Source organism: Tiliqua scincoides, chromosome 8 (genome assembly GCF_035046505.1).
Source record: "Tiliqua scincoides isolate rTilSci1 chromosome 8, rTilSci1.hap2, whole genome shotgun sequence".
NCBI classification, from domain to species: Eukaryota; Metazoa; Chordata; class Lepidosauria; order Squamata; family Scincidae; genus Tiliqua; species Tiliqua scincoides.
This window is the reverse complement of record NC_089828.1, coordinates 9864412-9888155: the sequence shown is the minus strand read 5'-3', so window position 1 is coordinate 9888155 and position 23744 is coordinate 9864412. Positions and strand designations below refer to the sequence as shown.

The 23744-nt window shown below is 44.4% G+C and overlaps 1 protein-coding gene and 1 pseudogene across 2 annotated transcripts in view; both read right to left on the bottom strand.

Annotated features, from left to right (window-relative positions):
- Positions 1–9590: 9590 nt before the first annotated feature.
- The window catches only part of ARNT2 (aryl hydrocarbon receptor nuclear translocator 2), a 115645-nt gene continuing 101491 nt past the window's right edge, over positions 9591–23744 (bottom strand). For both annotated transcript variants that reach the window (XM_066634838.1, XM_066634839.1), the window contains exons 15-19: positions 15908–16007; positions 14619–14757; positions 13810–13975; positions 10968–11104; positions 9591–9912 (exon numbers count right to left, since the gene is read on the bottom strand). In XM_066634838.1, coding sequence (XP_066490935.1) covers positions 9814–9912; positions 10968–11104; positions 13810–13975; positions 14619–14757; positions 15908–16007 — 641 coding nt within the window. In that variant the 3' untranslated portion in view covers positions 9591–9813. The remainder of the gene's footprint in view (positions 9913–10967; positions 11105–13809; positions 13976–14618; positions 14758–15907; positions 16008–23744) is intronic.
- On the bottom strand, positions 10173–10290 carry LOC136659884 (5S ribosomal RNA; annotated as a pseudogene).

The window sequence follows — 23744 nt, the reverse complement described above, 5'->3', positions numbered from 1 at the left end:
ACCTCACAGGGTTGTTGTGAGGACAAAAGATGGGGAGCAGCTGTCTACACCACCCTGAGCTCTTTGGAGGAAGGGCGGTATAAAAATGTTAAAAATAAATAAATAATATAAATATTCATCCTGCAGTTGCTCACCCATACTGTATGGTATGATTAGCTTGCACCAGTTTTTGGTCTTTTCATAAAGTCTGGATACAACTGTGGCCTTACTGGGCCATAGCTAATGACATCAAGGGACAGAGGCTCGATTTTGTAGGAGGTCTGAAATAGGGATCACGGTGCATGTATTCAGTCACATATAGGCTGATGGGTTCTGAGCTGTCTGTGACAGATCAGGAAAGAGATCTTGGGGTGGTGGTGGACAGGTCGATTTAAGTGTCGACTCAATGTGCGGCAACAGTAAAGAAGGCCAATTCTATGCTTGGGATCATTAGAAAAGGTATTGAGAACAAAACGGCTAATATTATAATGCGGTTGTACAAATCGATGGTAAGGCCACACCTGGAGTATTGTGTCCAGTTCTGGTCGCCGCATCTCAAAAAAGACATAGTGGAAATGGAAAAGGTGCAAAAGAGAGCGACTAAGATGATTACTGGGCTGGAGCACCTTCCTTATAAGGAAAGGCTACGGCGTCTGGACCTCTTCAGCCTAGAAAAGAGGCGCCTGAGGGGGGACATGATTGAGACATATAAAATTATGCAGGGGATGGACAGAGTGGATAGGGAGATGCTCTTTACACTCTCACATAACACCAGAACCAGGGGACATCCGCTAAAATTGAGTGTTGGGAGAGTTAGAACAGACAAAAGAAAATAATTCTTTCCTCAGTGTGTGGTTGGTCTGTGGAACTCAGCTCTGCCACTCTCAACGCACTTTCACCTCTCTTAAAAATTATTTTCCAGTCTCATATAGATTTAACAGATTCCAAGGCCAAACTACACATTATATTGCAGTTCTCCTCCCCCTTCCCCAGTGCAATTTTATTTTATAGCAAGCAGGAAGGGGGAGGATTTGAATCAGGTATGTGGTGCAGAGGGAGAAGAGTCTAACTATTTCAGCCCATAAGTTTGTTACATAAGAACAGCCCACTAGATCAGGCCAAAGGCCCATCTAGTCCAGCTTCCTGTATCTCACAGTGGCCCACCAAATGCTTCAGGGAGCACACAAGACAACAGACACAACCTGAGTCCTTGTGCCCTCCCCTGCATCTGGCATCAGAGGCAGCCTACCTCTAAAACCAGGAGCTTGCACATACCTACCATGACTTGTAACCTGTGATGAACTTTTCTTCCATAAATTTGTCCAATTTAAAGACATTTAGGCCAGATGCCATCACTACTTCCTGTGGCAAGGAGTTTCACAGGAGTTTTTTCTTCTCTGTGGGTAATAGCAGCTTTGGAGAGGATTAGAATTGGGGTTGCAATGCAGGGGAAGACGGTTCCTCCTTGGGTCTGTGGCCCACTAGTGGGTCACAACCCAATTTTTGGTTGGTCGCTAAACTGACAGGGCAGATTAGGTTATGTGTGTCAAAGTTAAACAACCAGTTCATGGGGTGAGCACTGCTGCCCAATCTCTGGCTGCCCAATCCGTGGCCCATTATGGCCACAGAGACTTGATGCTAAAAAGTTGTGTATAACCAGATTAATAAACTATTAAGTTACAACACATGTGTGGAGCCTGAATTCAATAGTAATATTTAGTACAGTGACTGCAACAAACAGCGTCATTGGAAGAAATATGGTTAAAATGGAATCTCGGTGCCAAAGGCTTCTGTAGGCCACCCAAGTCTGGGCACCTGATTGTGTGGGAAAAGAGAAACCAGAGGAAGCGGGAGGGTTTTAGGCCTCTGTGTTTTGTTTTTTTAAATGAAGTAAAGCTTTTTTTTAAACACAATTTAACAAAGCACAAGAAATCTGGGAGGGGATTTCTGGAAAACACTCTCTAGCCCTGAAGAAAAGGATGTACAAACACAGTAATTAAAGCAAGATGACGGTCGGCATCTTTGCCAGGAGTAACATGTACAAATAAATAGGAGTTCAGATTTACAGCAGCTTCAGCGGTGGGACTCTCCCAGGGTTCAATGCTTTGGTTTTGTTTTCTTACTTGCTCTGAATCATATTGCCTCTGGTTTACTAGCTTCCTCCAATTGGCAACTGTTTGGATACGTCATTTAATGTAAGCCTCCCCCCTCCCCCCCCCCGGATGTCACTTTCACAAAGCTGGGAACGATCTGTGGCTTCCATCCTTCCAAGGTGAATTCACACAAAAAATTTATCACATGGGCAACCCAATCCAGCATAACTCCAATCCAGTTGTGGCAGTGGCTCAAAATTGGCTGCCGGCAGTAAAGCTGTTCCAGTGACATGAAACAGCCGATAGGATTGGGCTGTGTGTGTGCTCCTTCCCAGTTCCACTTCAGAACGTAGTTTATGCAGGAACTTAACTGTCAGGGTGACAGACTCCAAAGCACCTTCTTGGAAGCAGCAATTTTCTTTTCCACAGAAAGACATATTTGAAAGCTGAGACGTTCCCTGGGATGGCATCAGCCTTCCATGCAAAACATTCTAGTGTTTTGTTTGCTTTTTTAAGGTTCTCCAGCTTGGATCTTTATTCCCCTTTGGGTGTTTGGCCTGAACAGGGAAAGACTTGAGATAAAAGGCAGAGAGAGATGAAGAGCAAGTTTTCCAAAGGTGAAGAGTTCTGGTATTATATTTTTGTTTCATTCCTGATATATTTACCCAGCTGTTCAGCTACTGTTAGGACATTATTTTCCTCATGAAGCAGCACTAAGTGTTCTAAAGCCCAGCATGGCTGGGGGAGAGGGAGCCACCAACACGACATGTTCCTTGCTCAACCCTTTGTTGCAACTTACACTACTTCTGACTCCTCATTCCCCACCACTGAGGAAAAAGGTATCCAGGTGGCTGTGAAATCTTGGAGAGGCTGCTTTGGTTCCTTAACAGAGTCACCTTCAAGTTTAGTTTAGAGAAACTATAGGTAACGGAAGCCATCTTGATAGACCTGGTGGCAGCAGTAGGAGGAGGACCGGGACTTGGGAGGGAGAGATAGGGTAGAGTATGGAGGATGGATGTACCTGTTGGATCCTGATGAAATTATCTTATTAGGAGACCAGGTTGGGTTCCACACGGCTCAAGGATGAACCCAGAATATCCTCCTGCAGGAGGTTCCATTTAGTCAGACCAAGGATCCTGTAGGGCTACCCCAAAACCTCCTGATGCCTAAGGCAGCATGCCAAATGCTACCTCTTCCACATGATGATGAGCCAGCCTCTGCTCCTCCCAATGTCCAATGTTCTAGCTCAACACTCTCTTCCCCATCACATTTCCTCTCTCTCTTTGTCTCCCTCTTCCTTTTCTAATCCATGAAGTGGAAGGAGCAGGAGCAGTGGAGGCAAGTGGGTGGACAGAGATGGGCACCCATCTTTGTTGCCTGAAGCAACAGCTTCAGTTGGCCTCACCGATGGGCCAGCTAGAATGATGTATTGTTTACAACAGTGGCTGGCCAGATGCTTCTGAGAAACACACATGCAAGACATGAAGATCAATAACACTCCTATTCCCCTCCCCACCATGTTGTTCTATGATAGGATATTCAGCCAGGAGGCAGAGTAGAAGTTGGAAGTGGGACAAAGCACTTGGTGATCTATGTAGGGGTGGTGAGTTTCCGGCTATGTAAAGTCAAGCCAAGCCCTCCTTCTGAAGAGATATAAACAGGATGAAGAGGTATGTGGGGGATGATCTGAATGACACATTTTTTCACTGCATGCTTGCTGTTGTATCTTGTTAGTAAGATGGATTTGGCAAAAAGGCCTAGCTAACTCAGCAAGGATTCACCACCTTAGGTCAAACTAAGATAAATCTGAATAATTTGTAAGGTTAAAATTAGTTGATGTGGCAACATCCAAAGGCTTCCTACTGAGATCGTTGACCTTCGATCATGAAGTGGTCGAGAGAGATTATTAAGAGTTTATTCAGCTTCCACCACAACAACCATTTTAGGTTAGCTATGACTGTGAAAGCTGGTCCTATTTTAACAATATTTATCAAATTACTCAGGTAGGGTATGAGTGCCTGCCTGATTAGCGGCCCATGCAATCTCAGTACAAAGGACACAGTCCCATACGGGAAGGTGAGCATTTTAGATTACCTCAGAATTCATGATATGGATTCCTGAGGAGGAATGGAGGACCATCTGCATGTATCCTTGCAAATATCACTTGACAGGGACGAACATCACAAGCTAAGTGTAATGTCTTCAGTGGTTGGCAACCTTCAGTCTCGAAAGACTATGGTATCGCGCTCTGAAAGGTGGTTCTGGAACAGCGTCTAGTGTGGCTGAAAAGGCCAATTCGGGAGTGACAATCCACACTGGGAGCAAGTGCAGTCTGTCCCTGGTCTGTCTCCCTGGCTATGGGCCTTCCTTCTTTGCCTCTTTGCCTCAGACTGTTGGCAGTGTCTCTTCAAACTGGGAAAGGCCATGCTGCACAGCCTGCCTCCAAGCGGGCCGCTCAGAGGCCAGGGTTTCCCACCTGTTGAGGTCCACTCCTAAGGCCTTCAGATCCCTCTTGCAGATGTCCTTCAGTACTTCCTACAAAATTAGCATTACCAGAGATCAGGATATTTTCTCCTGGAGCACCCAAGCAGCCCTGTGTTCTTCATACAGTGACAATTTTTCATGCCAGCACAGGATGCTTTATCATTTTAATGAAATTTTAAAAGGCAAGTTATTAATTATACAGACACACAAAACTGGGTTTTGCTATACAGAACACTTAAGAAGTACAAAATACACTTTCCTCCACAGCACAGTTCCACACTGACATTTTAAAGAAGGCGTTTCAACAGATATATATGCAAATAAGAAAAAAGTCATTTTTAAGGGAAAAAAAAACACATTTGCATTTGTTTTAATTATTATTTTTAGAAAAGGTAGGTAGGATGTCCAAGCCAGCCCAAGGTGAGCATTTTCAAGTTTCAATTGGAAAGAGCTAAGTGGTGCTTAACATTTTCTCACAGGAATAAATGGGGATGACTTTGCTAAAATTAAGCATTTTAATCCCACTGATTTCAAGGGAGTTATGGCTGCTAAAGTGTGTTTTAAAAGAAAAAATGGTCCGTCAGGGGCAGTATTCTTGTTATTATAACAGTCCTCCACTGATCCTGGGTGAAGTATACTACATTTACCCTTACTGCACTGAGAGTTGAAGCTGAAAGGGTGTGACCAGGAGAAGGAGAAAACAGGGGGGGATGGGACACGTGGCATCCTTATGGCTGGTACTCAGGGCAGGCCACCCTCCCTGCCCTGCTACGCCACTGCCAAGATGGAATCAGGTAAGTTGATACAGAGCTAGTGAAGGAACAGGCAGGTGATGGATATATCCTGCCAGAATCTTGAATACAACCACTTTTCAGGACCAGCTACCAAATGGATGGTAGCCAATTGGTACACTGGATGTACCAATAGGTATAACTGACAGATGGGATGATATATTGGTTGTTTTTCAACTCTAATAGGTGAGTTAAGCATTTGTTTCTCTCTCCATTGAAATGGATGGGTATTGACTGCTCTTAACTTTGGCTGGACTGGGTTCAACAGAGGGTATTCAAAGTGCTTAGCTTCGGCTGGATCCTGCCGAATACGTAAGCTGGCCTGTGTCCACTGTAAACCCAGAAAAATCAAGCTGATAATTTAGGATACACCTGCTCCCTTAAAAGCAGCAAGACCCTCATCCTTCCCATATTTTTGCAATACCCCAACCCCAGCTCTAAGAAAGCTAGGGCTGTTACCAATCCTACCTGAAATAAACAAATTCACTCACTCACTCGCGAGACAACCAAACAGATGATAAACAAACAGTATGACACTGATAAGGCATTGATGCTTGCATGGCTGCTAAACACCTGAGAAAAAGGAAAGGAAAAAAAACAAAACACAGTGCGTCTAATATCACAATCAAATGAATCCGACTGTGTTAATGCCACCAAATATCAGAAATGAGTTAGGACTTTTACAAAGGTAGAAATGTAAACAGAACTGATAATTCCATACTGTATTTTCAAGCAAATAAAGGCAACCAAACTAGATACAGACATGGATTATTGTAACAATGGGCAGAACTTGATGCAACGGCTGCTGCTGGAAAGGGCATCCCTGCATCCTCTCCCCACCCCCGCACTGCTCCTAATGTGCAAAATCATTGGTTAATGTCACAGTGTCAACATGCTGAGTGTTTCCCTGCCCATCATTGACTACCGCTGGTGGTGGACAGGGAAAGGCCCTAAGCAATGATGCTGTGACATGGGGATAAGGTAATTCTATACATTACGAAGGAAAGGATCTCGGCAGGGTGATGCTCTTTTCAGCAGTAGCCCCACGCCGAGCATAATGTGCAGCTCTGCCCTACATTTGTAAGCCACGCCAACGACGGCTTTTAAGAGAAGCAGCACCATGATTCTGTTAATGACAAGGGGCATTTAAACAAGTTTGACTGTACGTTAGCTGATGTCACCTTCTGGAAGTCAACAGTCTGACTTGGCTGCCTGCTGAGCTGTGACTACTTGCAACTTCTTTGCTTAGCTTATTTTTTAAAAAAAATTAGTATTTTTTTGACTCTATTTAATACAATGGGGACATAATCCAGCACCACATGGGAGCTGGGCATGAAGGTGCAATGCATAGGAATGTACTTTATGCCAAATAAAGGTTTTGTTGACATAGGAATGTATTGCAATACTCTTTTTATCATGTACAGAATCACTCCCACAAGGCATGATCATGTTCACTAGCTTAGATGGCTTTGAAAAGGGATTTGACAATCTCACAAGAGGATAGGTCTATCAAGAACTAGCTAAGTGGAACTTCATGTTCAGAGCCGATGAGCTCCTGAATACCAGATGTGGGTACAAACAGCAGGGTACCCACAACAGTTACCTGTTACCAGGGTAACAACAGTTACCTTCATACCCTGTGTAAGATGCATCTTGCTGGCTATTAGGGCAACCATAATTCTGAACTAGATGGCTGTTCGTCCATCCTAGCAGATTTGGGTTTTAAGCTCTCTGAGATAACTGTCTTCCCTTTTTGGGGAGCATGGTTCCCTTTTAACAAGGAAAAATATAAAAACCCAAAAGAAATAGGAATTCACTTCATACAACACCAAATATACAGACAATGCTAAAATGTACACACATTCGAGTTTAGCCCAGTTAAAATGAGATGGCAAAAAAGCGCTAGAGTTTCTTACCAGAAAGGACTAGGTTACAATATATAACCTTACATTCAAACTGGCGTAAAATGGCTATAAGAAGAGTACAATCTGAAGTTGAAAGTGAGGCATTAAAATAGGAACAGGGACCATGGATGGTACTTTGCTAGGGACATAAAGGGCAAAATGTGCACATGTACACATTCTACATGCCCCTTCCCAAGGCAGTGTGCAGGAAGCAAAGAAGCCATGCTGTCTCCCGTCCAATCTCACAGTATACTGGCCAAAGACTGAACCCAGCCATAACAGTCACACCCTGCAAAAGGGCAGAGATGGTGCCTCTTTTCCCCTCTCATCTATTCAAAACTATCCAGAATCAGAAATGCATCATGTGGAAGTGCAAAAATGGTCTCACAGCTACCTAAGCAAATAGTGGCCTGACTAAGAGGCTTTTGGGGATGTGGGCTGGATTCTGAGGATCTCTTCAGTCACTAAGGCTGCAACCCTATATACACTTCCCTGGAAGTAAGCTTCATTGAACACAATGGGACTTACTTCTGAATAGACTTGAATAGGATTGCACTGATAACACAGAGGCCAACACACATTTTCCTTCCTTAAACGTTACACCAATCCCTGGGTATATTTGGGGTGCTGATTCCAAAAATGGCATCCGTTTTGCCCTATCATGTCTAGTTTTGGAGACACGGCATAGCCTCTTTAGTGAATGGTTCAAGCAGCTTCCTCATGAGGAAGCCTACATGGCTTCCTCATGAGGAAGCTGCTTGAACCATTCACTAATGAGGCTATACTATATCTCTAAAACTAGACGTGATAGGGCAGAACGGATGCCATTTTTGGAATCAGCACCCCAAATTCATATCAAAACACCAAAAAGTTTGGGAAAAACTTTTCTGACCCTCAATTTTGTAGGCCTGAGTAATCAGTATTTAGTGAATGGTATACAAATAAGGCCCAATCCTCTCAGTATCACTGATGGATGCCAGTCCAGGGGTGATAGACTGAACAACCCCCTCTATCCCAGAATGCATTGGATTAAGTGCCAATGGTGGAAAAATTATGAAGCCAACACAGATGCTCTAGTCCAGAGAGGACCAAGTGTTGGTTGCTTGGGGTTCAGACCCAATGTAGGATTACATTTCAACAAAACAATCTTTAATAATAAAATGTTGCTCATAGTTTCAGTCCATAAAAAAGATAAAAGTTGTTGTCAGAAGTTGCAAGAGAGAGAGAGACTCCATGTAATCTCTGGGTTTTTTATGCAATACTGTAGCTGCTCCTGATCAGATGCATCCCACAACAGTGAAACTCTTAATACTGGGTGGCGCTGATTATTATAAAACCTTATAAATGCATTTTTGGCCCAAGGACCACTGTCTGCAATAGTTTCCAGGAATACAAATGTTGGCCATCACCACTCTATGCTGCAGTCCCTGTGCTCCAGAATGACCACTCCAGTCTACATGACCATCTAAGCCTATGGTACCATCTCTTAAGGCCAAACAAGCACAACAAACTGTAGTGAGTCTGAAACGGGGTGCAGAACTCTCCTCTGAAAAAAAACAAAGACCTCAGGGGTGCTCTATAAATCTTTTACTTAGCCCCACATGGCCTGAGTCAGTGACGTGTTCAAGGGCATTAATTAAACCAAGCCATCTCCTATATTATCTCAAAAGATGGCTTTGTTTAACCAGTGTTGTCCCTGAAGACGAGTCACAACTTGAACCACAACAGGCCAAGTTAGATATTTCCCATGCGCATTTGAGGTCTTCTAGCTTGGGCATGGCTCAAAACAGCCACATGACCATTTGCTCTGCACCGTCAAGGCCACCACAGACTGACGCAAACCTAAAGAGCTGGCTTCAAAGCACTGATCCCCTCTAGCTCAGTGCTGTCAACCCTGGCATACAGTAGTTCTCCAAGGTCTCAAGCAGAGTTGCTTTTTCCAGACTTGAAACTTGAGATGAGATGGAGCCTGAACTTAGGACCTTGTTTGTGCAAGGCATTTGCTTTGAAAGCAAAGTGAAGCAGACCACAGGTATCTTTTTAGCCCCTTCCAACAACAAGCACCATGCTTAACCCACTAAGCTATGCTCAATATCACTCAATAAGCCCACGAAATCTGGAGGATTTCTCTTCAAGTCCTGTGCAGGGAAATTGAGTGACTGTTATTTCATTAAACTATTTACACAAACAACTTTCTCTAAAGGGAAAGTTAGAAACAGTTCACATTCAGATATTAAGAGCTCAAAGAGAGCGCACAATCAAAGTGCCTCCCGCTCCCCACCCCCAACCTTCACCCACTATTGCGAATGGGAATGAAATACAAAATGAATTTCTTAAGTGCACCCCAAGTGGGTGGCCCAACTATCTCATTAGAACTTGCATGCTCAGAGTTTGGAAGAAGAGCAAGTTGTTAGCTGAAAAATGAGAATGGAGTCTTTCTTGTTTTAATAGCTTCTATGATAATGCAACACACAAAAAAGCGGAACCCCCTCCCCCCCAAACTACTGATATGGTTCTTTCCCCTCCCAGGGCATCATTTTGGAGGTTATCTGACCAGATACTTCACTCAGAAAATGGAGGGAACATCCCCAAATCTGCAAAATCTTCAATGTTGTAATTGCCAGTCCCCTGTGTTGGATCTCCTGGAATTGGCAGCATATCCTGCAAGATAAAGAAAATAAAAAAAAGGAAGCATGAATTTTTCTTCTATTCTTATCTGGGCTGAACCACTTGGTCCTTCTCCCTGGAAAGCAAAGCAGAAAAAAAAAGCAGCAGAGCAGACTAGAACAGGGGTGCTTGGTTGGCAACCTTCAGTCTCGAAAGACTATGGTATAAGCCTGCAGCACCCGGTATTCCCAGGCGGTCTCCCATCCAAGTACTAACCAGGCCTAACCCTGCTTAGCTTCCGAGATCATGGTATAAGCCTACAGCACCCGGTATTCCCAGGCGGTCTCCCATCCAAGTACTAACCAGGCCTGACCCTGCTTAGCTTCCAAGATCAGACAAGATTGGGCATGTACAGGGTATGTGGCCTTTGACAAATACTGCATAATGGCTCATATATGCCCTACTCTCCATTACCATCCTGAACATAAAATGATACAGTTCAAGCAATCACTTTACTTAAGGTTGGGCAGAAATCACTCGTCTTGTTCTGTGCTTGTGAGTGTCAAAGATTTGCCCCTTTGTTCATGGGTTTTCCACACCTGTTGCAAACGTATTTGTAACACTTCAGTGTTGCCCATTTTGGCACCATTTTTCCTCTTCCTTTATGGCCTTCACTGCCATCCAATCCAACTGACAGTGGTGGCCTCATGTGATTTGGTAGAGAGCATCAGAATACAACTGACTTGGTGTCAAGAACAACCCTAAAAAAAAAACACAGGGTCACCCTAGCCAGTTGCATTTAAAAAATGGTGTGCACTAATGAGAACTGCAATGAGAGCACAGCAAAGTAATTGTGCTGGATCAAACCAAAGGTCCATCTGAGTCTAGCACCTTGTTTTTCACATTCACCGGTCTGATGACGCTGCGAAGCCCATAAAGAGGACAATCTCCCACTGTTATAGTAAAAAAGTCAACTGTCAATACACATGAAGTGGTGATTAAAATGTATTCAAAGGGGCAACAAAGCCTTGTCTGATCCTCATTGTGTCAAGGTGGCATATTCTTTCAATGTCCTTGCCATACAAACAGCTTCACAATGGAACTCTCACCTGGAACACTTCTGTCTGACTGGTTTGCTGGTGGGGGTGCTGTTCACTGTTCTGCTGGTTATGGTGCTGGCTCTGCCACTGGGACCATACTTCTGAAGGCCTCCCTTGAAACTGTCCACTGCTTTGGCTGCTCTCGGCTGAAATGGTAAAAAACAGGCAAATTCTTTTAAAGCCTACTTTTGTTCTCCACCAACAAAAAATTCATCCTGGTCTACCCTACCCTTATTCCTCAGGTTTGCAAATGATTCTTGGACATATTAAGGAGTACCTCTGCCATTGCTTGCTGAGTTTCTCTCATTCCATCTAACCAGGAAGTGAAATCTCTACCAACAAGGCCTTGTCTGTGATGGCACCTCAACTCTTGAATTTCATTCCTGAAGAGACCTACCAAAGTCTAACACTGCAGTTGTTTAGGAGGAATGAGAAAACATTTCTTTAATTTATGCAGGAGATTAATTGTTGGAACCAATTGTTCTGTTATTACAACTTCATCCCACGTTTCCTCCAAGGAGCTCAGACTAGAGCACATTATTATTAAGTGATTATAGAGTAAGACTTTGATACAGAAGCAAGTAATTTATTTTATTAAAGAAAGCCCTACATTATTTGGGTTGCTAAATTTTTGGATTAACACCTATTATGAAATATTCTATTTGTAATTTGTTTGGCTGTAATTTGTAACTTGTTTGGTTCTGACAAGTTTGGCTGTACTTGTCGTAAGAGGCGACTAAACAGCCACCAGGTAGATGGGACTCGTTAGCCTGGGAAGGCAGCTCATCTGAGAGAAGGAAAACTCTGATCCCAAACTTCCACTGCCTTGTGGCTACATACAGTTATGGAAGAGGCTTCAGGAGTCAACCTCGAGGCAAAATCTGGAGCCGCAGTCCCTGAGGCAGTTCATGGCTAAACACAGACACGTTCTGGCAACTCCTGCAACGCCGCTGGAACCAACTCTATTGGCTTCTGCCTTTCCATTGGACCATTTCAGCGACGTGGAGAGAGGGGATTTGCTGCATGGGTAACAGTCTATCCTCCATATCTACTTTACCCAGGCTTCGCGCACTGGAGAGGACACTCTGCTCCAGAACACTATTCAGAGCACGATACCATAGTCTTCCGAGACTGAAGGATGCCAACAAGAATATTTGTAATTACATGTAAGTAAATCTTCACCATACCAGATACCGAAACAGAGATCTGTATTAATCGAGCTATGTTATTACTGTACTAAAGGTGAGAGAGAGCAAAACTCCCATGAATTTAGTTAATTCAAACTACAGCATGCACCACCCCAACAGCTCACAACTCTCCTGCCAAATACCCTCAAGTTATATTTTTTTAAAACCCCACCTTGTCTATCAGACTCAATCCCTGGATACTAAAAGACAAAGGTCTACCACTTTTGGAAAATGTGCATGCTCAGGCTCCAGAGAGTCTCCAGGAGAAGGAAAGTCTACATCGGCTGGACAGCCACAGATAATGTTTTTCTGTGTGCCCTTGTAGTCTGAGTGTACTCTGAGCACAGATCATAGGTTTCAAGGGGCAAGTCCTGCTCAATGATTCTTAAAAGAACTAATTCAAAATGATTGAATTAGGAACTAGATCCAAAGGCTGGTGAAGTCACAGCCAAAGACTCATCCTCAACTCCAACATCTCAGTTGAGGTCTCAGCTCCTCACTGTCAGTCTGTTCCTGAGAGTGTTCGAGAGAGATTTTTTTGCTTGCTGTACAGTTTCATCTGCCCTCTGGTATTGACATGATCCCTCTTCACCTTTTGTTCCTGGCACGTAAAGACTCAGAAGCTGATTCACTGCCTGCCCTGAATTATCAGCAAGACATACTGAGCTTCAGATACTGCTCTCAAGTTTGCGGACTTGAGAAGAAATCTATTCAGGCCTCCCCTAACACAAGCGTTGCCCCCAAGTGCAAGTGAGAGGACTTGATCCGAGGTCTTGGGGAAAGATTAAAAGATTTGGGTGGGTCCTATGATGAATGCTGTTCTCGGGCTTTGAGTGCTTAACAGAGAGATGAAACATTAAAGATTTGGCCAGTTCTGCTTCAGGTTCAAGTTTATCAGTATTTTCCAACTCTCAGATTCAGATACAAACTCCAAAAAAATGGTTTGGAAACTGGTTTGGACACTTGAACTGTTTTAACTACAACAAAAGCAGAAAAACATCAAACTCTTTTCCTTATGTAACACACACACACACACACACACACACACACACACACACACACACACACACACACACACACACACACAGACTTTTAAAGGAGAATCCTATACACTTCTACTCAGAAGTAAGTCCTATTCTGTTCACTGAGGCTTACTTCCAGGAAAGTGTGCAAAGGATTGCAGCCTTAGTTTTTAAAGATCTTTTTACAAACAAAATACATACAACAGAATTAAAAAAAAATCCAGAAAAACAAAAATCTGAGTACCTGATGATTGAATCATTTACCCTATGTGACTCTGGAACATAGGCTGCAATCCTAACCTCACTTTCCTGGGAGTAAGTCCCATTGAACACAATAGGACTTACTTCTGAGTAGACCTGGTTAGGACTGTGCCCATAGATTCCTGTTTAGGTGTTGTATTCGAGTCCAATGCAAAGAAGATATTCTAGATTTGGGGTCTGCCCCAGTACAGTGAAAAACTCTTTCTGAACCGGTTTTTAGACTTGATCTCAGGTTTGATTCGACTGCCTGCCTGTTGACTGGGTGCCTGCTTGCCTGGCCACCACTGTCCCCAATAGTGTTGTATCGTCATCATAATTCTAACTGGCATTCCATCTTCCATTTTGGTGAGATTGTGTGATATAGCCAGGTTTCATACCTACCAAAACCTGTAGTTCTGTTAGCGAGGCTGGAATAGGCGTTCCCACTTGGCGAAGAGGTGGCTGGACTCGAGAGAGGGCTGTAGGATGCTGGGTCAGCTGGGTAAGTGTGGCTGGTTCCAATTCCAAAAGGTGAAGACTGAGTCTTTCCAGACTGTGAAGGTATTTGCTGAATGGGGAGTGGGGAAAAATAAAGCCACCATAAAACACAACAATTCAAAGAGTTGCATCCTTTCTTAGGATTCCTGACCCAGGGGTCTAAGCGGTGATACAGACCCTAATGTCAGCAATGCCAGCCCAAATGCAGAATAAGCAACTTTGCTTAGGGCAGTGTTATCACACATTTAGCACTGGGACCCACTTTTTAGACTAAGAATCTGTCAGGGCCCCCCTGAAGTGATGTCATGACCAGAAGTGATATTATTAAGCAGGAAAACTTTTAACAATCCTAGGCTGCGATCCTAGCCACACTTACCCAGGAGTGTGTTACGCATTTACTATCATTGTTAAAAGAATATACATAGTAGCTTGTTAAAAGTACAGGTCTGTAACATTTCCCCAAATGCAGCCACATACCATGCTAGCATCAAGTCTAATATATTAGAAATAAAATATTGAAATGAATGGGGACCCACCTGAAATTGGCTCACGACCCACCTAGTGGGTCCCAACTCACAGTTTGAGTACTTTGAGAAAAACTGACTTAGGGTGTTCGGTTCGATGAGTGTGTTAAATGGAATGTATGCCAACATCTTACTCCTTCTCTTCCAACAAGAAGATAAAAGCAAGCTTCTTTCAGGAACCATTCTTACCTGTCCTGGGAACGGAGGGCGGTTCCCTGTCCAGGCAACTTGCCCCTGGTTTAGCTGGCGAGAGATCTGCGTCAAATTCTGGCCGGTTGATGAGGAGGACTGGATGTCGTTGACGCCAGGCACGTGAACCACAGATGAACTGCAAGGGGCAAAAACGGAAATGAATGTGACGGTAGTACATGGGCCAAAGTTTATGCCATTTTAAGCCCACCATTAAAAGATGGACTTAAAAGCAGAACTGTTTCTTTTCCCACAAAAAACTAGCTTTGTATTTGCTTGAGAATGTAACTTGTAACATGCTGCCCTTATAAATACTGTTCTTATTGGTTCCATGCTGTAACATAACACCACCTCATTGCCTCTTGGAACAATCAGTCTCATTGGTCAGAGTTAAAGAAATCCACCTTTTGTTACATAAGGCAATTGTGTTTCCTTTTCTGGTTATTTGGCGATAACATTTGATAGAATACAGATAATTCAATGTGGTTTGTTTCATTGCATTCTGCATTAAATTACCTATTGAATGATATATAACACAATGGCATTATTCACAAATATCAAGGTTTCCACATTTTGGCCACTACTGTCAAACTCCTTTGATACTCCCTCAAGGACTGGTACCCGGGACAATGTACCCCCTTGTCCCCCTTACCTATGCCACTGCTACAATTACTCCACCCTTCACAGAACAGGGAGATGACAGACTGTCCTCTGTTCCTCACTCCATTTTCATATTATATAATGGATGTGAGGGTGGTGCCTCTTCCATAGCCCAGTTTCGACTTATATAAACCTCAACTTACATTTTTTAAAATTATTCTTTTGTTAACCTGTGGGCACAATCCTATCCAACTTTCCAGCACCAGGGTAAGGGCAATGCAGCTCCAAAGTAAGAGAACTAACATTGCCTTACCTTGACGAGGCCTCCGTGACTGCCAGCCAACTGGAGGATGCAGCACATGCCCCACTGGCACAGCTATGCCAGTGCTGGAAAGTTGGTGAGGATTTGGGCCTGTATGTCTAGTCCCACTCTTAAAAGTAGGTTTGTCACCTGAGCAAAGCTGCGTAATTAATCACCTGCGCTTTAGTCAATTAATCAACCATTTTAATGTGTCTACATTTGCATGTGGGTAAAAACAATGTTTCTGAGCCACTGCAAATCAGGGCAGACTATGCCGAGGTAGAGGGACCAATGGGTTGACTCAGCATGAGGCCGCTTCCTAGGTAAACTGCAACTCATGCCACATCCTTCCCTTTACAGCGAGTTATCCTGCCATGACGTACAATACCTGAAAGATTTTCCTGAATGGCCTGGCTGGAAGGGGCTCCCTTGAGAGTAGATTTGCTGGTTTCCTGCTGTGGTTGCTGATGGCATCATTTTCTTTTCCGCTGCAAGAACAATCACAGAGATTTTTTTTTCAGAACGGGATGGGATAAATAAATGCAGAAAATATGCAAATTGCTGGGCGATGGGAAACTTCCCCTTCTGGGCCCATATAGCAAAAAAAGGCAGGAGGTCTGGTCTAGAGGGTTGAGCCTCCATTTGCCTGAAGATAACATCTGAAGGTCGCCAGTTCGAGGCCACCGGCACTGTGCGACCTTGAAGCAGCTGACAAGCTGAGCTGAGCTATTCCATCTGCTCTGAGCGTGGGAGGATGGAGGCCAGAATGTGCGACCAGATTAAGAAAGAAACATCTGAATGTTGTGGTTTCTTGAAAGATAGAAACCTTCTTTCAAATTGTAAAAATCCCTACGGGGATTTAAATTGCCTGCCTATGTAAACCGCCTTGAATAAAGTCTAAGGAGAAATCTGAGGACCAAGAAAGGCGGTATAGAAATACCTGTAAAAAAAAAAAGTGTGGACAGGACTCTTTCTTGATGACAACTGGAGATACATAATTTTAACAGTGGAAATTAATAGGTTTTCTGCCAGCTTAACAATGCAACCCTGTTCTCCAGTGCAGTCGTTCCTGGGATCCATGGGGGTTTATTTCCGCACCCCCTCCGTGGATACCGATATCTGTGGATACTGGAGTCCCTCTAAAAAAAGTTTTAAAAAAATCAAAATCAGTAAGAAAATAGCCTTCATGCTGCAAAATCACACCATTTGCAGAGCTGCAGGGTAGTTTCTGTGCTGCTATAAGCCACTTCCGGATCACACAACTCACTCCCATGGCCCTAACCTAACCATCTAACACAAACCTAAACATCTGTACAAGGATGCAAGCCTGACAGAGTTTAGTGGAACTTGCTCCCAACTAAGTACAAGTAACAAGTAAGTTTTCTAAGTAAGTTCAGTGGAACTTGCTCCCAACTAAGTACAAGTAACAAGTAAGTTTTCTAAGTAACTAAGAAAACTAAGTAAGTTTTCTAAGTAAAACTTCAGAATTTGGGCCAAACTACATACTGTGTTAAGCATGTAGATGCCAAAGTAGAGCAGCCACTGGCAAAATATAGGAGGAAAATGTATGGACGATGTTGCATGAGTTCCCGGTAAAGAGCAAAAGGTTGCTCTTTGAAGAAAAGGAGAAGGATTGTAGATCGGCAGGAGAGCAACTGCTTTGCAGGTAGAAGGCTCCTAGTTCAGTCTCCTCACATTTTTAGGTACAGCTGGGAAAGGTCCCTGCCTGGCATCCTGGAGAGCTGCCACCAATCAGTGGAAGCAATCTTGAGTAGATGGATCAAAGATCTGTTTGCATGTAAGAAAGCTTTCACCCAATGCACAGTGGGACAATTGCAGGCTAAGGAACCTGTGTAGAAGTGCAGTTAGAGAGAAGAATAGACAGAGAGTACGTGTGTGTGCATAGCAGCTCTTTTCCCTGTCCCTCAGCTCCCAAAGAAAACAGACCACACATAGAGCAAATGCTGAAGGCTCTTAGACCAGCGGTTCCCTAAGTCCTACTCAGACTTTGGGACCACAGGTATTTGTGGGAGCAGGGACTGGGGAAAGACTTTTGGTGGAGGGGGTGTTCTGATGGTGTCGCAGTGATCACAGTGCCACAGGGACCCAGGGGTTTTCCCCTTTACCTGGGGGGGTCCCACTGGTCTTGGGGAGGGTCCCCCACCATGGTCCTCCTCGATGCTAAAAATAGCTCTATTTGGGGATTGAAGTGCATTTCCAGTTTCTGCACTGCAGGGGCTCAGGGGTTTTTCCCCCTTACCTGGTGGGTCCCACTGGCGTGTGGAGGGGAGTACAGACCTCCTGGACTCTCTTCAAAGCCAGTGGGACCCCCCAGGTAAAGGGAAAAATCCCTGGGTCTTCAAGGTGCTGTCAGGACACCCATTACTGGGCCACTGCCCTTAAGGGGGAACGATCGTTCCCAAAGGTGGGTCACGACCCTCTGCTTTGGAAACCACTGCCTTAGACATTTGCACAGTTCAAAATATGGTCTTGGTTAAAAACATCAAGTTGCTGACCAAGGAAGCATATAGTTCATTTCAGTTCAAGCTTATTTATCTTGGCCTTGAGCCATAACAAAATCCAGGATTATACAATACCTTAAGAAAGAGCAACTGTCATATATTCAAAATTGCAAATGCGCATTAGAAGCGGCAAAACCACAAAATAGTTTCCTCTGTAACCTTGTAACATAAGATAACTATTGATTTCAGAAATCAAATGTGCAGTCTATTGCTAGAGAATTCTGGCAAGATTGAAGCGGCTGCCAAAGCAGAATTTGCTACATTTAGTTGTCTTCTTTGTTTCTGTTCGTCAAAAGCTTTTCTAACCTTTGGTGAGACAAACCAAAATGTGGTTTGAGGCAGACCAAAACCTCCAGAAACTGGGAATGGAGATTCTGCCTTGGATTTTCTAAAACTGGATGTACAGCTGCAGAGACGGTCATAACCGGAGACCCAAAAATGCAAGTATTGCCATCCAGAAACAACTTTCGAAAGGTCTTAACTGAAATCTGAAGGCAAAGTTACATGTTAGGGCAGGTGTTTCACAAACTGTGGGTCAGGACTCAGTAGGTGGGTTGCAAGCCAATTTCAGATGGATTGAGTGGCACCTAGTGCAACCGCAATTGAAAATACAGAGCCGAAAATATAGTGTACAGAGCTGCAGGGCAAGACAGGCTCCTGGTGGGAGAGAGGTATGGTGTTTTGCCAGAATAGGTGGGAAGATGGGATGCTGGAAAGAGGGAAGGGCTCAGAGGTTGAGTAGAATCTAAGTCTGTGTTTTGGTTTGACTTCCAAGCTGGAATATTTGAATTCCAAGCTATGCAAAATAACAGCACGAGTGTGCTGTATAATGGGACCTTCAGCTGATCGAGGGTTAGGCTTGAAGCCTACACTGATGATGTCACTTCTGGCCATGATATCACTTCCAGGTTAATGACATCACTTCTGGAGGATCCTGACAGATTGTCATTCTAAAAAGTGGATCAGAGTGCTAAAAAGTTGGTGAACCATAATGTTAGGGACTGCAAAAGGGAGTTAAGGCAGGAAGGCCTTTAGGATTTTGCCTTTGCTTGTTCCTACTTTTAGTTGCATTCCCAGCTTGCAGAGGGAAAAAAACAAGTTTCAACTGAAAGTCAATGGAAGTGTTTTCCTCCTTTCCAATAGTGCTTTGGCATGGAAAATGCTGGATATAAATCTTTTAAATAAATAATGCAAGGACTGGGCACATAGTTAGGAGCAGGACCACAGCGGGGGGGGGGGGAAGTCTTAAATCCCCCCACTCCCTAGCTGCAGTTCTTTTTGCACTTTTTTGAGGCCCTCTCCCACTATTTACAAAAAATAGAAAGAGCAAACCCATTGGGTGATGGTTATGCATTTAGAGCAGTGGTTCCCACGTTTCAGCACCGGGACCCACTATCAGCACTCTATCAGCTGATACTCTATCACAGGGGTCTCCAAACCTTTTGGCCAGAGGGCCACATCAAATATCTGGCGTGGTTTGGAGGGCCAGAAAAAATTTTTAAAGAAAAAATTTAAATAAATAAATTAGAGATGGAACATAGATGAGTGAATAAATAAATGGTCTCATTTATTCAACCTCTCTGGCCCTCAGAAGACCCTCCAGACACAATCAGAGCACAGTTCTGGTCATGTTCAGTTGAGTGGGCCAGAGGCTTTCAGGGGACAAGAGGTTGGCCGCAAGCTGGAAAGAGGCTTGCTGCGGGCCACATCTGGCTCCTGGGCCGGGGTTTGGAGACCCCTGCTCTATCAGTACACTCTAACAGCACCCACCTAAGTTTACCAGGCTTTTAAAAAAGGAGATCTTGAAAAAATTTTTATTTATTTTTAAATAATAACCAGAAAAAGACCCTCAAGCATTTATCTCCCTATATTTACACATGATTGCAAACTGCAGGAGCTGAGCTCTTTGCAGGGTAATTAGTAGCTATTTTTGAATAACCTCAGGGCTTGAGGCGATGAGTCATCTGGTCCTTCCATCACTTATTGGCAACCCACCAAAAATCAGGTCATGACCCATCAGTAGGTCCCGACCCACAGTTTGGGAACCACTGATTTAGAGCAGAGGTGTCCAAACTTTTTGGCAGGAGGACCACTCATCTCTCTGACACTGCGTCGGGGCAAAAAAAAAAAAAGTAAATTTACACTTCAAATTTGAATTTAAATATATGAATACATTAGAGATGGAACTTATATGACTGAATGAAGGTCTTGCAATAGCTCATGGCCTATAGAAGGCCTTGCACAAAGCAAGGTTGGCCTTTCCTTCACTGCTGCTGCTGCATCTCAGACATGAAACAGCAAGTAGTGGAGGGAGCCCTTATCTCACAGCTCACATGAGTGGTCAAACAGTTGGCTGTCACGCTGAGAGCAGTTGTGTCTGGCCAGCATGGGCTCCAGCAAGTCTCCGGAGGGCCAGAGCTCAGATTGAGGGCTCCCAGAGGGCCAGATTGGGAGTCCTCGAGGGCCACAAGTGGCCCCAGGACCGGGGTTTGGGCACCCCTGATTTAGAGTAATGTGCAACTCAGCTCTAAACTGCTTAATGGCTCTGCTTACTGAGAACTTTCCCAAGTGCTGCAAAATCAGTTTCAAGTTCACGACTATATTTAAACCTATATTTAAGTATGACATACCATGATGATGTTGGAGACAAACAAACAAATCATACTAAGCATGTACACTGTGAACCTTCAGTTTAAATTCTGATAGCAGACTGCTAACTTTTCAGAAAGTGCTCCGGGGGGGGGGGGGAACACAAAGTGAAACTTTCCTAGTAAATCTAATTCTGATTCTGGTTCTTGGCTGTGTGTTTCCAGAGGGACAGGCAGAAGCTCCTCCTGCTTTCTGAATCTGAACTCTCAAGACTGCAGAACTTTTGACCTCAATTCACATTCTTGCCAGTTATCTGTCTCATAATACCTGCTGCTTATAACCACAAGCTGTAGCAAGAAGGAACCTTTTTTTCGAGTAAGGTATGTGCTTGACGGCTGCTGAGCCAATGTCCCCACCGAGACTGGCTCCTCTGTGTGAGCTCCAACTATTTGCACAAACTGAACCAGAGGAATGAGTCCAAAATCAACACAATGCAAATGCCTACAGGAAATGTGCAGGTTCGCCCGTAGAGGTTTGGATCACATCACAGTGAAAAATTTGACTTTTACTCCTTTCAAAAATCTTTGATGGTGTCTTGCCAGGAGAAATTCATGGAAGGAACTTATTAAGGAAATTCACAGACACAAACCCACAAAGCGGCAAAATGGGAACACAAAAATATCTCACTGGCACTGCTGTTTGTCTTGATTGGGTAGTCTATTTCCTCCCCAAAACACACCAATTAATTAGTTATTTCCAGATCAGCAGCAAAGTACAGTGCTGGTACAGTGGAAGCCAGTCAACGATGGTTTATGGCTGCACCATAAACCAGATTTGCAAATCAGAAGCAAACCTGGCTTACTATTCTGGTTTGCAGGACGAGTATTTGGAAGCGTAAGCCAGCATTGTACTCACTAAGCAGAGCATGGATAGAGAGGAGAAGGTGAGCAGGTGAGCACAGGGCTCATCCCCTAGTACAGGGGTGTCCAAAGTTTTTGGCAGGAGGGCCACATCATCTCTCTGACACTGTCTCAGGGGCCGGGGGGGGAAAGAATTTACATTTAAAATTTGAATAAATTTACATAAGTTTACATAAATGAATATATTAAAGATGAACTTAAATGAATATATTAAAGATGAACTTAAATGAATGAATGAAGGTCTTCCAATAGCTCAAGGCCTATAAAAGTCCAAGAAAAACTAAGGCTGGCCTTTCCTTTGCTGCTACTAATGCATCACAGACGTGAAACAGCAAGCAGTGGAGGGAGCCCTCATCGCACAGCTCACAGGAGAGGTCAAACAGTTGCCTTCATACTGAGAGCATTTGCATCGGGCCAGTGTGGGCTCCAACAAATTTCTGAGGGCCAGAGGCTCATTGGAGACTGGGTGCTCTCTAAGGGCCACACTGAGTGTCTTCGAGGGCCGCAAGTGGCCCCAGGGCCGGGGTTTGGGCACCCCTGCCCTAGTACCAAGTTATTGTTGCTCCCCTAGCATACAATAGTTTGGGGATGGATTTCCTGTGTCTCCAGAGTCCCAAGACTAGCAAAGGACTCGCTGCACCAACAGTGCCACTGTTTTTACACTGCCTTCAGAACCTAAAAACCTGTTTCATCAGGGATTAGACAACTGGCCATCTAGCTCAGTACTGCTGACACTGACAGAGTGGCTCTTGAGGGTTCTTTCCCAGCCCTACTTGGAGATGGTGGGAATTAGACCTGGGACTTTTTGCAGCCAAAGAATGCATTCTGTTGTTTAGCTAGGGTTGCTTCTCATGAACAGACAAAGCTTCCTTCTGATGTAGTCAGTTTCCTTCTGCGTGGTCCATCTAGTTCAGTATGGTCTACGCTAGTGGTTCTCAAACTTTTTAAAGGCTCTAAAGACTGCTGCCTGATTCATAAATGCCAAGGGGTGTGGCTACAGTTGTGATTGGGCAGCAATGCTCTTCCCCCCCACCCCAACCAGAAGTTCGTTTAACTCTTTATGCACATAGCCTGCCCTGTCAGTTTCAGGAACCTCCAAAAATTGGGTCACGACCCACTGGTGGGTCCTAAACTGAGTTAGAGAACCACTCTTGGGACAAGCGGGGCCTGTACAAGAGGGACGGGCTCCATTTGAACCAGAATGGAACCAGACTGCTAGCGCATAACATTAAAAAGGTGGCAGAGCAGCTTTTAAACTGATCTCTGGGGGAAGGCCGACAGGAGCCGAGGGGCATCCGGTTCGGGACTCCTCATCCCTATGGGATGAGGATGGGGAGGTTAGAGAACAACAAGACAAAGGCAGGGTAGGAGAAGAAATTGGGAAAGGTAGGGAGATGGGATGTGATAGACAGTTTGGCACAATGAGAGGATGCGGGGACAAAGGAGCGAATAAGCAGCCCATCCTGGGGCATTCCGTGTATAAATGCTTTTATGCGAATGCCCGAAGTCTACGAGCAAAGGTGGGAGAACTGGAATGTCTGGTGACAAGGGAAAATATTGACATAGTGGGCATAACGGAAACCTGGTGGAATGCGGAGAATCAGTGGGATACCGCAATCCCGGGCTATAAACTCTACAGGAGGGACAGGCAGGGGCGTGTTGGAGGTGGGGTGGCCCTTTATGTTAAGGAAGGGATAGAATCCAGCAAAGTAGAGATTGAAGGTGGGTCCGACTCCACCGTAGAATCTCTGTGGGTTAAATTACCAGGCTTGAGCAGCGATGTAATACTGGGGGTGTGCTATCGTCCTCCAGACCAGAAATCTGATGGGGACCTTGAAATGAGGAAACAGATCAGGGAGGTGACAAGGAAGGACAGGGTTGTAATCATGGGGGACTTCAATTATCCTCATATTGACTGGGTCAATTTGTGTTCTGGTCACGATAAGGAAACCGGATTTCTTGACGTGCTAAATGACTGTGGCTTAGATCAGCTAGTCACGGAGCCCACCAGAGGACAGGTGACTCTGGATTTAATTTTGTGCGGTACGCAGGACCTGGTTAGAGATGTAAACGTTACTGAGCCATTGGGGAACAGTGATCATGCTGCGATCCGTTTTGACGTGCACGTTGGGGGAAGAATACCAGGCAAATCTCTAACAAAAACCCTTGACTTCCGACGGGCGGACTTCCCTCA